This window comes from Hyperolius riggenbachi, chromosome 4, assembly GCF_040937935.1.
Source record: "Hyperolius riggenbachi isolate aHypRig1 chromosome 4, aHypRig1.pri, whole genome shotgun sequence".
NCBI lineage: Eukaryota > Metazoa > Chordata > Amphibia > Anura > Hyperoliidae > Hyperolius > Hyperolius riggenbachi.
The window spans coordinates 277,832,983-277,846,244 of record NC_090649.1 but is presented as its reverse complement, the minus strand read 5'-3'; the positions used below and the strand labels follow the sequence as shown (position 1 = coordinate 277,846,244).

The 13,262-nt window shown below is 42.6% G+C and overlaps 1 protein-coding gene across 1 annotated transcript in view; it reads right to left on the bottom strand.

Annotated features, from left to right (window-relative positions):
- Window positions 1-8,471: 8,471 nt before the first annotated feature.
- Window positions 8,472-13,262, bottom strand: part of CCN6 (cellular communication network factor 6) — a 56,796-nt gene continuing 52,005 nt past the window's right edge. The window contains exons 5-6 of the mRNA XM_068279459.1: window positions 12,921-13,114; window positions 8,472-8,949 (exon numbers count right to left, since the gene is read on the bottom strand). Coding sequence (XP_068135560.1) covers window positions 8,668-8,949; window positions 12,921-13,114 — 476 coding nt within the window. The 3' untranslated portion in view covers window positions 8,472-8,667. The remainder of the gene's footprint in view (window positions 8,950-12,920; window positions 13,115-13,262) is intronic.

Here is a 13,262-nt window from a genome sequence, read left to right as displayed (position 1 = left end):
TAGGGCAACCCAACTCTTTAGCTGATTAATGCCATAAAAACATCTTTACAATTGCTCTGGGAGGGCAAGCAAACCCTCCATCTGCTTGGGCACAAGTATTCCATACAATCACTTACCCTTTGGTTAGGCTCACAGTGGGATGTTGTGTTGCATTCTCTAAAACAGGAACGCAACACAGCAGAACGAAAAAGCCGCACCTCTTATTATGCTACCTTTTAGATGGCATTCAGTGAAGCATACAATCAATTAAAAAGTATGCTTCAATGCCTCTGTTAGCGTACGCATTATCTAGTAATGCAATTCAGTGCATTGGGATACTGTAGTTCCTTGGATCCCAATGCACAGCATACGATCTGAACGTTCCATAGACTTACTATTGCAATGTGACTTTCTGCATTAATATGCCCCCATAAAGTTGCACAATAGCGCCCCACTGTGAACCCAGCCTTGCTGTTCCATATTCAGGTGTGTTTTTTTCCCTTCATTGCGAGGGTCTCTGTTTTGAAGCATTACTGCAAAACGGTTTATGTCGCTTTGTAAACCAGATTTATTTCTTTGATTTTTAAATGACCGAAACACAATACATTAATGATAATTTATATATTTTATATGTAGGGTGTGTATAACAGTGAAACATATTTTCATCTCGGTGTAAAAATATATATTTATTTTCTTACATATTGTATTTTATAAATAATGTGTGACACCTTGATATTTAAAATAAAAATGCTGTAATCTGCTATAGAGAATCTGTTATTTATATATTATCCAGAATGCTATATCTTTTTTCACTTGAAGACACTCTGAAGTGAGGCACCCTGGAGTATTCTATTTGGTGCCCAATACATATTCAATATTCTTATACAGGTTGCTGTTATACATCATCAATGCCTGCAATTATTGTAATACATGATTTATGATATAGTGTTTATAAGAAAAGAGTTATTTTAAAATGTTAAGTAAAGTATAATGTACAATATACTAACACAATAAATATTTACAGGTACTATTTCTGATCAACTGTTATCACCGCTTAATGCCTTAGCTTGTACGTTTTATACATTACAGTTTTCTTCTACAACTTCTGTTTCCCCTGTTGTTTACATGTCTATTTATAGCTGGGTTCACCTATCCAACTGGATCTTTAGTCAGGTAAAACAGGGCATGTGTAGGGAGGGAGTGTATAGTGCAAGGCTTAAAGGACTTCCGATGCAAAATATATCATCTATTTTTTTTACTCACCTGGGGCTTCTTCCAGCCCCTTGCAGTTGTCTCAGTCCCTTGGGGCAGCTGAGGTCCTCTTCGGTGACCCCCACTGGACGTCCACAATGATAGGGACCCTGCGCCTGAGCAGGCACTTGTTCCCGCATGTCCACGTCATCAGGCGCAAGCTGCACAGGCGCACTATGCGCCAGATGACGTGGATGCCGGCGTGTCGCCATAATTGCGACACCAAAGAGGACTGGGGCTACGGCGAAGGACTAGAATGGCTGCTCGGGGCTGGAAGAAGCCCCAGGTGAGTAAAAATAGAAAACCAATCACTTGTGATCAAGATATTTTACTCTTTCTAGGCATAAACATGTAATCAGATGTACATTTGTTCCAGAGTAAAATATACTATAAATTACCTTTTTCCTGTTACTTGTCACTTAAAGAAGACAATAGAGTTCTAAAAGGTTTTGGACTGGTCAACCTCCTTATGTAGGATTGTTGAGCCTTGTACACAATAAATATTTCTCAGCTAAGGTGGCTGTTTGGAGCCACCTCTGCCAAGAGTCTAGCATATGTACAGCAGCCCCCAATCCACCCCTACCTTTTTAACCTACCTGGCGGTAATCCCAAGCTACGCTCGGGCTAGCCGCTGGGAGCTCTATGCCGAGTATAGCTCGCAGCGGGCGTTTTTTACTCACCTCCTGGGGGATCCAGATGTCGGTAGCCGTTCTCCTTCCTTTCCTCCGAGACTCTGAATCACTCTGGTGAGATTGCCGTCATCAGTCTCACCACTGAGTTAGAGCGCCACCAGGAGGACGGAGGTAAAATTTCAGCGCTGGACCCCAGGCAGGTGAGTGAGAGCAAGGGCTGCTGCAGGCATTTTGGCGGTATGATTTTTTTTTTTTTCCTGATTTTAGGGCCTGAAACGTTTTAAAAAGCCCCTGAAATCTGGAAATGATCATACCGCCAGGGGGTTTAAAGAATAAAGGAAACACTGAGGTTCCCCTTGAGAAGATGGACCAGTCTCAGGGGTCAGACCTTTGGTACTTACAGCAAGGCACAGCAACATGGGGAGGAAAAAAGTAATTCATAGTGCAATTTATCTGTGAGAAATATACATTTTATATGTATGTGTACGGATTTAATTTAACTTTTACAATTTTTACAATAGCTGTCAGATAACGGGCATACAGAATGTGACATACTCACCAGTTCATGCTGCTTCCCTAACTATTTTGAATCCCTCCTTGATCCATGTTTTTGCTTATTGGCAGCAAACAGTTTTCTGGTGAATACCACCATATTGTGAGCAATATTTGTTAACACTGGATTTTCAATTCCCATGCTTGCACACTGTTCACACAGCAGTGGTTTACATGGGTTCTACTTGGCAACAAGTGTCACCTGAAGCTGCTAGGGCTCCCGTCATTATAAGATTCCACAATTCACACAGTACCGACTCGACCCCCTAATAAATGGATGGAGGGGGTAACTATTTTTTTGAGTTGAGCTCCTCTTTAAAGTGAACCAGAGACGAAGCACCCTCATGTATTTTACCATATATATCAGTGGGAACATTAGAGAAAACACCTACCCTGCTCTCTGTTTCATTCTTCACTGCTCAGCCTGCTTCTAATCAGCCCTGATAAAATCTCTGACTGAGCATTCAGTCTGGCTTTGCTCAGGAATCATTATAGCTGAATAATTATAGCAGAGCCAGAAGGGGGCAGACTTGGGCTTGAAAAGACATCAGAGAAGACAGACTCGGCTATAATGATTCCTGAGCAAAGCCAGACTGAATGCTCAGTTGGGTATTTTATCAGGGCTGATAAGAAGCAGGCTGAGCAGTGAAGAATGAAACAAAGAACGGGGTAGGTGTTTTCTCTAATGTTCCCACTGATATATATGGTAAAATCAGGGGCATAGCAATAGGGGTTTTAGAGGTAGCGATCGCATTGGAGCCCTTGGGCCAGAGGGGCCCCATGGGGCCCTTCCTAAACCAGAGTATAAGCTGTTTATTTGTCCTGTGGTGGTAATAATGACTTCTATAGATGCTTTGAATGGTAGTAATCATTAACACACTGTTCCCCATCCCCTTCTTGCACCTCTAATACTGTAGATGACCTTGGCAGGTTTTGTTGCGCTGTATCAATTGTTACGTATAGAGTGCTTGGGGGGTGGGGCAATGTAAAACTCACACCGGGGCCCTGAGCTCCATAGCTACGCCACTGGGTAAAATCCTTGAGGGTACTTCGTCTTTGGTTCACTTTAATCTCGCTCACGTAGCCCAAGCCTAAGAGCGTCTGTTTACTGTACTACCATGATGGTCAGTGTTAGCTACTTAAGCTCATCCAGGATTACAAGGACATTTTAGTTTTTATAACACAACGTCAAGGGGGTTAACTTCTCATTTTTAGATGGTTAATTTAAAATCCGTGTATTGCAAATAAAACTTTGTGAATAGAGTCCATTGTTACATACTACAGAGTTTCAATATACAATGTGTCCTGTGTCGACCCATAAAATACAATTTACATATATTTGGGTGAATTCTCATAAACTATGCAAGTTAAATAAAGCCCAGAAGCACATGCATCGCTACATCCCTTCTTATGACTAAATGTGCCACCAAACCAGCCTTAAACATCAATTGCCAGCCAGTAAATAATGATTCAGCCTGCCCTCTTCCTTAAAGATCTGCATTCATATTGACTATCCACCACCAACACTCTTCAGTGGAGTCTCACCACATGTTGTAACCCTCAAAAATAAAACTTTTCTTTAAAAAAAATGCCTTTGGGACACTCACTGGCTTCTCCCAGTCACTAGAGCCCTGAATGTTTTGTCTACTCACTCATCATACATTGATGAGTCAATAGATGCCACATGTAGGGCGGGACTAACAAGGCACAGACTCATCACTGGAGAGGAAAGCGAGGTAGAGCAGACGGCAAATAGAATCTCGCTGAGAGGGACATATCGCACACAGGAGCTGATGCTGCAAGCTGGATTTCTGAACAGTGAAGGAGCGCATAAAAATCAAGTAATTTATTCCAAGGTCTGTCTATAGGCACAAGTTGAATTTGGTTTCAATAATGGATATCATAGGATGGTTTTACACTATGAGGAGTTTTACATTTTGATGTGATTTACATGGATGATCCTTAAGTCTTTTTTTTCCCAGCATACTGCAGTGATGGTCTGGTGACTGAAGTCAGCCAGTAAATACCACTAAAGCATTATTTGACCCTTTATGCCTTGGGGTCATGACATGTGGTGAGTCTCCTACTGAAGAGTGCTGATGGTGGGTCTTCAGAATTGATGCAGATCAAGGGAAGAGGGCAGGCTGAATTTCTCTTACCTGGTTACCATTGGCAATTTCCATTTTAGACTCGGGACTGGTGGCTCATTTAGCAATAAGAGGAGACTTAGTGACACTTGCGCTTCTGGACATTTTTTTTATAATACAGTTGGTTGACAAACATAAATGTCATGTTGGATAATACATTGTGAGTAACAATATGTACAGCAAGTCACAAGAAACAAAAGGGAGAGAACCTTATGAGCTTACAATGGAGAGTTGCCAGTATACTGCACAAATGGCTGTGGCCAATTTTGCAATGCAAAAGCTGCAATTATGCTTATGATAAATAATGAAGAAACCAATTTACATTCTTAAAAATAATTTTTTTTCAAAGGATGCAAGATATTACAGATAATTAACATTGTATTCTGGGTTTCTCTTGATGAAAAGTGCTTTGAAAGATTTTAAAGAGACTCCGTAACAAAAATTGCATCCTGTTTTTTTATCATCCTACAAGTTCCAAAAGCTATTCTAATGTGTTCTGGCTTACTGCAGCACTTTCTGCTATCACCATCTCTGTAATAAATCAACTTATCTCTCTCTTGTCAGACTTGTCAGGCCTGTGTCTGGAAGGCTGCCAAGTTCTTCAGTGTTGTGGTTCTGTGATGCATCTCCCCCCTCCAGGCCCCTCTCTGCACACTGCCTGTGTATTATTTAGATTAGAGCAGCTTCTCTCTTATCTTTTACAAGCTGGATAAATCCTCCTCTGAGCTGGCTGGGCTTTCACATACTGAGGAATTACATACAGGCAGAGCTGTCTGCACTCTGCAGGAAGAAACAGCCTGACACTTCAGTGGAAGATAGCTGCAGGGGGAAAAAACACACAAATGATCTCTTGAGATTCAAAAGGAAGGCTGTATACAGCCTGCTTGTGTATGGATGTATTTTCTATGTGTGGACATACTGTACATCAACCTACTTCCTGTTTTGGTGGCCATTTTGTTTGTTTATAAACAAACTTTTTAAAACTGTTTTTAACCACTTTTAATGCGGCGAGGAGCGGCAAAATTGTGACAGAGGGTAATAGGAGATGTCCCCTAACGCACTGGTATGTTTACTTTTGTGTGATTTTAACAATACAGATTCTCTTTAAAGGGACACTTAAGTCAAACAAAAAAAAATGAGTTTTACTCACCTAGGGCTTCCAATAGCCCCCTGCAGCTGTCCGGTGCCCTCGCCGTCTCCCTCCAATCCTCCTGGCCCCGCCGGCAGCCACTTCCTGTTTCGGTGACAGGAGCTGACAGGCTGGGGACGCGAGTGATTCTTCACGTTCCCAGACACATTAGCACCCTCTATGCTGCTATATTGTATATGATATATGCTATAGCAGCATAGATGGTGCTATTGTGGCCAGGAACGCGAAGAATCACTCGCGTCCCCAGCCTGTCAGCTCCTGTCACCGAAACAGGAAGTGGCTGCCGGCGGGGCCAGGAGGATCAGAGGGAGACGGCGAGGGCACCGGACAGCTGCAGGGGGCTATTGGAAGCCCTAGGTGAGTAAAACTCATTTTTTTTGTTTGACTTAAGTGTCCCTTTAAGAACGAGATAAAGAAACATTGGACACAGTTCACCAAATGCATCACATGGTATGGACTCATGTCTTCCCCAATCACCATGTCAGCTCATGTTTCTTCACACTGAGGAAGAAACTGCATGCAAGTCTGACAAGTGTTTTTTTTTTTCCTTCATGACTGTGCAGGGTTTTTCAGGAACAGTATCCTGTGTACAACCATTATTATTCAGAATCCTAGAGAGAGGTGTGGTCATTTTGAGGAGGTGGTCTCTGATTGATTTTATCTCAATCTACACATAATCAGAAGTGAGAAATGATCATGATTGACCAGTTAAAAACTTACAAATCAATTGTTCTCCTTTTTCAGGAAATCTTGAACAAAAGTTTGTAGTAAAAGAAGAAAAAGATGGAGGTGCTGTGCCCTTTCCACACCTTTATTTCAATCCAGACAGGCATCACATACAGCGGGTTCAGTGGGGGTTAGGTTAAGTCATTATAACCCGGCACATGGAGCTTGCCTGGGCTCCAGACCTACCACGGACCCTTGTTGATGTTCCCCGCATATGTCGGTGTCCGAGGAGTGGAACATTGAGCAAGTGAGATATGCTTGCAAATTTATGTGATCTTGTACGTGCATTTCTTTTGCAATTTGTAAACTGAACTAAAGGTATTGCACCATAGAGGCACTCTCTTCTCTCTCCTTTTTGTGATACAGACACTTGTCAAATCCCACCGCTGAGAGAGCTGCACTGGATGCTACTCTTCCTCCTTTCATTGTCTGACACTGGCATTGGAGAACTGATTTACTTTGAACATAATATCCTTTAGTCCTGGTTGTAACATGCAGAACTCATATATTTGTCTATTGTGGGGTTAGGTTACTGGCCTGACAGCCGTTTCGCGTGCTAACGCATCATAAGATGCACTAATAGGTGTTAGTGCCTCTGATGACACATTACCATGCGAAATGGCTGTCAGGCCAGTAACCTAACCCTAACTGAACCCGCTGTATGTGATGCCCGTCTGGATTGAAATAAAGGTGTGGTAAGGGCCATCTTTTACTATGAAGACTACAAGTAGCACCTGTCCCGCTGATCACCACCAATCCAACTCCTCCCTGCCTGCATCTAGTACCAAGCTTTCTCTTCCTCACACATCTTGAACAAAAGTTATGTATAATAAATTGACCATTTCAAATGGTGTGCTTCCGTACAGAGCTGCATTATCTCTGTGTCAGATATCAGACTAATCCCTGACACCACATTGATGGTCTCAACTGCCCTAGTCTTTTATATATGGTAGACTGATCTCTTCTGAGGCAGCCATTCAGGACTGTGTTGGGGAGGGGCTAGCATGTCCCATAAAGATTAAGCGTGCCAGATTTTAAGTGATAGTAACAGTGTCCCACTGTCAACCATTCTCCCCTCTCCATAGCAACTGTGCATGTCACTCAGCTGTAGCCAAGTGACATGTTTGTATGAGCAGTTGCCCTAGGGATTGAGTCCCAACCTTGGGCCTCTTTGAGGCACCATTTCCACTAGCAGGATGATGCGGTAATCGCATCCAGCCGCAGGTTCTTCCGGAAGTCTGGATGCGGCTTCCTATTAGCGCAAAGGGGAATTGCCATCCATAATTTCCCAGGTCCCATCGCAAATGGAAATTCGCATTCAATGGAAATTGCTCCATTGACTTGCATTGGTTTCAGTTCGGATGCGATCATCTCATCGCAGCTAGTAGAAACGTGCCCTATGTACGCTTAAAAACAGATGCGTTTTAACGGATCAATTGTTCCATAGCAGTACATTGTGAAAGAGGTTCATTTTTTAAGTATACTGTGTGAAAAAGGCCATAGGGAAATGTGGACTTTACCTTGCACATCGGTTGTCCTGTCATTTATAACTAAAAGCAATGGACACGATGTAAGGAGCCTAGGGGCATTATAACGGTTATAACACACACTGATCCTTTCTGTAACCGTGACATTTTCTTCACTGCGCAACTAATCAACACTAAAAATAACTCTTCCATTGAGGAGGTAGCTTAGGGCTCAATATATGCTTCATAATTCCTGGAGTAGGTCAAATAAGAGAAAAGATTTACAAGTAAAATTAGATGACATGAACTCTCACTCAAAAAATAAATCCTGTGCACTGAGCACTATACTAACTTTTGCTCTATTAGCAGGGTTGATGGATGTCAACTCCCAAAGCATAGCTCTTGAAATCCTCACATTTCATCAAGCAACCTTTTTTTCTCTTTTGCCATATTCATTTTTACATTCTCAGACAGAATGTGCATGAAATGAGGAAGGAAAAAATAAATACACATACCAATAGCATAGGGTTTCCTAATTGTTGTAAACCCATCTTAAAGCATTGCCACTGTAATGCCTATTCCAATAATTATTTCTAAGGCAATTTCTGTTTGATATTTGTCCTGGAAATAAATTAGCTGAAACTCATTTTTATTCTGGCCCTGGCTCTTGCCCTTACAAGGTTCACTTTGTGTTCCCTGATGGTTTATATGATAAACATTCAGTGTGAAATTTGACTTTTCCAATCAAACCACTTTAGAGACAATCACAAGATTTTAAGATGAGCAAATATATCTCCTGGATCTATGCAAGTCTTCTGACAAACACAAGATGTGATCCACATCATTTTCCAAGTGAACGAGCCCTCATTTGGACAGAGGAACTGAACTGTTATCATTTTAGACTTGTTGGGGGTGCAACATCTCCGATCGGTGCATACTCCACAATACATAGGTCTATAGCTTCGCTTTGTAGAACACTCTGATAATGTAAATTTAACTGGCTGGCGTTCTTGAAATGTAGGCTGACAGGTTTTCCCTTTAGGGATCTGTAAAATTGACATTGTTTAGACTGTTAGCATTTCTGAAACACAGCACAAGAATCTTATGCAATACTTTTTTTAATATGTGGTCATTAAACCCAAAGTCAAGGAAAGATGTTTATGTTAGTGAGACTTTACCGGGGAGGTCCTTGGTTCTCCAAGGGTATAATATGAATTGTGGTGGTCCAAGGGTCAGGAAATAGGAGACAGCAATTGAAAGTTATATATGGATGGAGGATACACCCCAATGCCAATGATGTATGCTTAAAAAATGTTTGAAGGCAGGAGGGGTAGATCACATAAAAATATATACTGTATATTCTGGCGTATAAGAAAAGTCAGGAGTCGTCTTATTCGCCGGGTGTCATTGATACCGAGTGATACACCCTATCCTGCTACCGCCTCTCAGATCTCGCTGCTGAGGACTGTAGTGAAACGGCGCAGGCGCACATGTGCAAGATCTGAGAGGCAGAGAAGGAGGTAAATAGGATACAAGGGTGGGCCAGAGGGGTGAAAGAGGCGTGTTTTATCTATTCTTCCATACCGCTCTGATAAACAGATAGACAAGGAAAGCTGACAATCCACTTAGTGAGAGTGAGAGTTGACCAATCCAACCAGTCAATCACCTGTATACTGTTATATACTGGGTAACACACACCATACAGCACCAGCATATGTTCATACATAGCGCCAGTATTTAATTTTTATTTTTATTTGGTGTGTGGAAGAGTGGTAGTCTTATACGGCAAGTATATCCCAAACTCTATATTTTAACTGTCGTCTTATATGCTGGAATATATGGTAGCTTTAAAAAGATAACTAAGTTTGTTTATTGGACACTTTAAAGTTATAGCTATACAGTTTTCATATGAACTACCCCTTCTACTGTCAAACATTTTTTTTAAGCAACCTCCATCATCATGAAGGCGCCTCCTCCATCCCTATATTTCACCCCCAATTCCAGAGATCCCTGCATCTCTCTCACTTCCTGGTGTGTGATGACAGCATCTGCTGTCACCTTATGATCCTGTCCCTGTATGATGAACGTACAAGCTGCTGTGAGAAGTGCCAGAGGTTTACAGTACAAAGCAGAACTGAGTTTGGTGAGTTTTCATGCACATATTCAAGGACAGCTCTGTTAAGTTCCCTCTCCCCCTTACCAGCTGTCAGACAGTAAATTACTGGTCAGAGCTGTTTCAGATCTAAGGCCTCTTAAATTTAGGGCTCGCTTTTTTCCCTAGGGAATGAAAGCAGCAGTCTCTACTGACTCATTAAAGTAACAGTAGAGCATTGTACTGTTAGCCACTAGTGAAAGCAGGAAGTCATTATTTATATTTGCACAACAATCTATATATCTCCTGATGTTTAATGCAAATATAGCTGTGTGCTTTAACATCCTGCATTTTAAGACATGTCCTTCCTTGCCTTGTCTTAAATTACTCCGCAAGTGCTAAATTTTCACTGTTGAAGGACACCTCAGCTGAAACTACATCTATACCAGGGTGTGTAGGCGGTGTGCGCATCCAGGCAGGAGAGCAAAATTACAGAGAGCATGAGTGGACGGAGCATGTATTGCTTCTTTGATTAATGGGGCAGAGCAGCGAAACAGAGCATAGCCCATTCAAGTCAGTGATCGCTAGTCAGGTTGTTGGACAGAGTGGTGGTGGTTGTGGGGAGGGTTGGGGTTGGTGACAGCGGACCTTGGGCGCTGGAAATTACAAATCCGCATTCAGCATTCTGTGAGTCACACAGATCTCATGACATGAGAGACACCAATGTGTCCAAGTGATCAATCTAGGTCCTGTCATTGACTGGGTGACTTTTAGACCATCACTTTATAATTGACTTTTCTGATTTAAAAAGATCTCATGTCGTCTTCTTTTATTAATTTTGTTTCAGGTTAGTCAGAATATACTGAATATATGCAGTTGGCAAGAAAGCCAAACCAATAGAATTTTTAAATGATCAGCAATGGTAACCTGTCATCCACCCATGGGGCATCAGTCCACAGAACACTACCACAAAAGTTTTGGGATAGTGTTCTGTGGACTGATGAAACAAAATTAGAATTGTTTGGGCCCATGGATCAACGCTGTGTTTGGAGGAGGAAGAACAAGGCCTATGAAGAAAAGAACACCTTGCCTACTGTGAAGCATGGCGGGGGGTTAATCATGCTTTGGGGCTGTTTTGCTTCTGCAGGTACAGGGAAGCTTCAGCGTGTGCAAAGTACCATGAATTCTCTTCAGTACCAGGAGATATTGGATGAAAATGTGATGCAGTCCGTCACAAACCTGAGGCTTGGGAGACGTTGGACCTTTCAACAGGACAATGATCCCAAGCATACCTCCAAGTCCACTAGAGCATGGTTGCAGATTAAAGGCTGGAACATTTTGGAGTGGCCATCGCAGTCACCAGACTTAAATCTGATTGAGAATCTCTGGTGGGACTTAAAGAAAGCAGTTGCAGCGTGCAAGCCTAAGAATGTGACTGAACTGGAGGCTTTTGCCCATGAAGAATGGGCTAAGATACCCGTAGATCGCTGCAAGACACTTGTGTAAAGCTATGCTTCACGTTTAAAAGCTGTTATAACTGGAAAAGGATGTTGTACTAAGTACTAAAGGTAGCCATACACTGGTCGATTTGCCATCAGATTGACCAACAGATAGATCCCTCTCTGATCGAATCTGATCTGATCGACTACGATCGAGCAAAATCTTCCGCACGGACGGATCGACAGGAACAATTGATTTCGGACGGAAATTGATCGTTCTGTCAGCGTTTGCGCAACGATTTTACAGCAGATTCTATCACAGGGATCGAATCTGCTGTATATCGGCAGGAAAATCGTTAGGTGTATGGGCCCCTTAACCCCCCTGGCGGTATGAAAAATTCCGCCAGGGGGCAGCGCAGCAGTTTTTTTTTATTTATTTTTTTAAAGCCCTGGGCTCGCTACATGATAGCCGCTGCTCAGCGGCATCCCCCCGCCCGCTTCGATCGCCTTCGGCGATCTCCAATCAGGAAATCCGGTTCAAAGAACGGGATTTCCTGGAGGGCTTCCCCCGTCGCCATGGCGACGGGGCGGGATGACGTCAGCGACGTCGGGACGTCATTGGGAGTCCCGATCCACCCCTCGGCGCTGCCTGGCACTGATTGGCCAGGCAGCGCACGGGGTCTGGGGGGTGCCGCGCGCCCCAACAGATAGCGGCGATCGGGCGCGGGCCGGCGGCGATCAGTGTGCTGGCACGGCTAGCAAAGTGCTAGCTGCGTCCAGCAAAAAAAAAAAATTATGTAAATCGGCCCAGCAGGGCCTGAGCGGCACCCTCCGGCGGCTTACCCCGTGTCCAGCACGGGGTTACCGCTAAGGAGGTTAAGAATGAATGTCACTTGGGGGTTGAATAAAACTGATAATGATGTGAGCACAGAAAAGACATTTGTGGTTATTTCATTATAAATGTTGTTATATTTGTCTGCTTACAAGTGCCTCTTTGATTTAATTGTAAACAAGATGACTGAAATGATCAAAATCAATGTCAAACTGGCCAAAACACTCAATTTCAGTGGGGGTTGAATAATTTTGAACACAACTGTATGCTAGATGGAACCTGGCTGAGAACCTAGTGTATGTACAAGTGTAACTTGACCTTATTTGATGATCCAATCCCCAAATTATTGTTCCCCTGCCTCTTGGGAGCCACTCCATTGTGGGCCACATTGCCGGCCCTCCTCCGTAACAGCAGGGCATGATACTCTGGTATACGAGTCGTGCAGTGTTTGTTTCCCTCGATCCTGATGGGTGACACTTGTGCATGCGTATGCACCTTCATTCTCTGATCTCTGTCTAGCTGATACTTGTTACTGGCTCCAGTTTGTTTGATCTGACTAATATCTCATTAAATTTTCATAGCGTTACTTTACTGACCAAATAAAAATAATTAACAAGATAATTATAGTAAGTAAAATGAAAAAAAGAAACACACCTTTACTGTGCTGAGCAGAGTGCTATTGCATGGTCGAAGATAGCATAGTCTTCTATCCTTTCTCATTTCACATTTGTTGTTTTCATTGGTAACTCTGATAGACATCCCCATGCCACAGGTCTTGGAACATGGACTCCACTGTGTTGCCTGAACAAGGCATTTCTTTTTCCAAACAAGTGGTAGAATCTTGTACACTAGAAGATATTACCGGTATATGTTAACATGTCAGTATATTTAAACATTGTTAATAAGTTATATAATGCTGCTTATGAACATTTTGCCTCAACTGATAGTTAACAAAGTACAATACTCTACTCCTGCTTTATTTCCAGAAGGGAGATT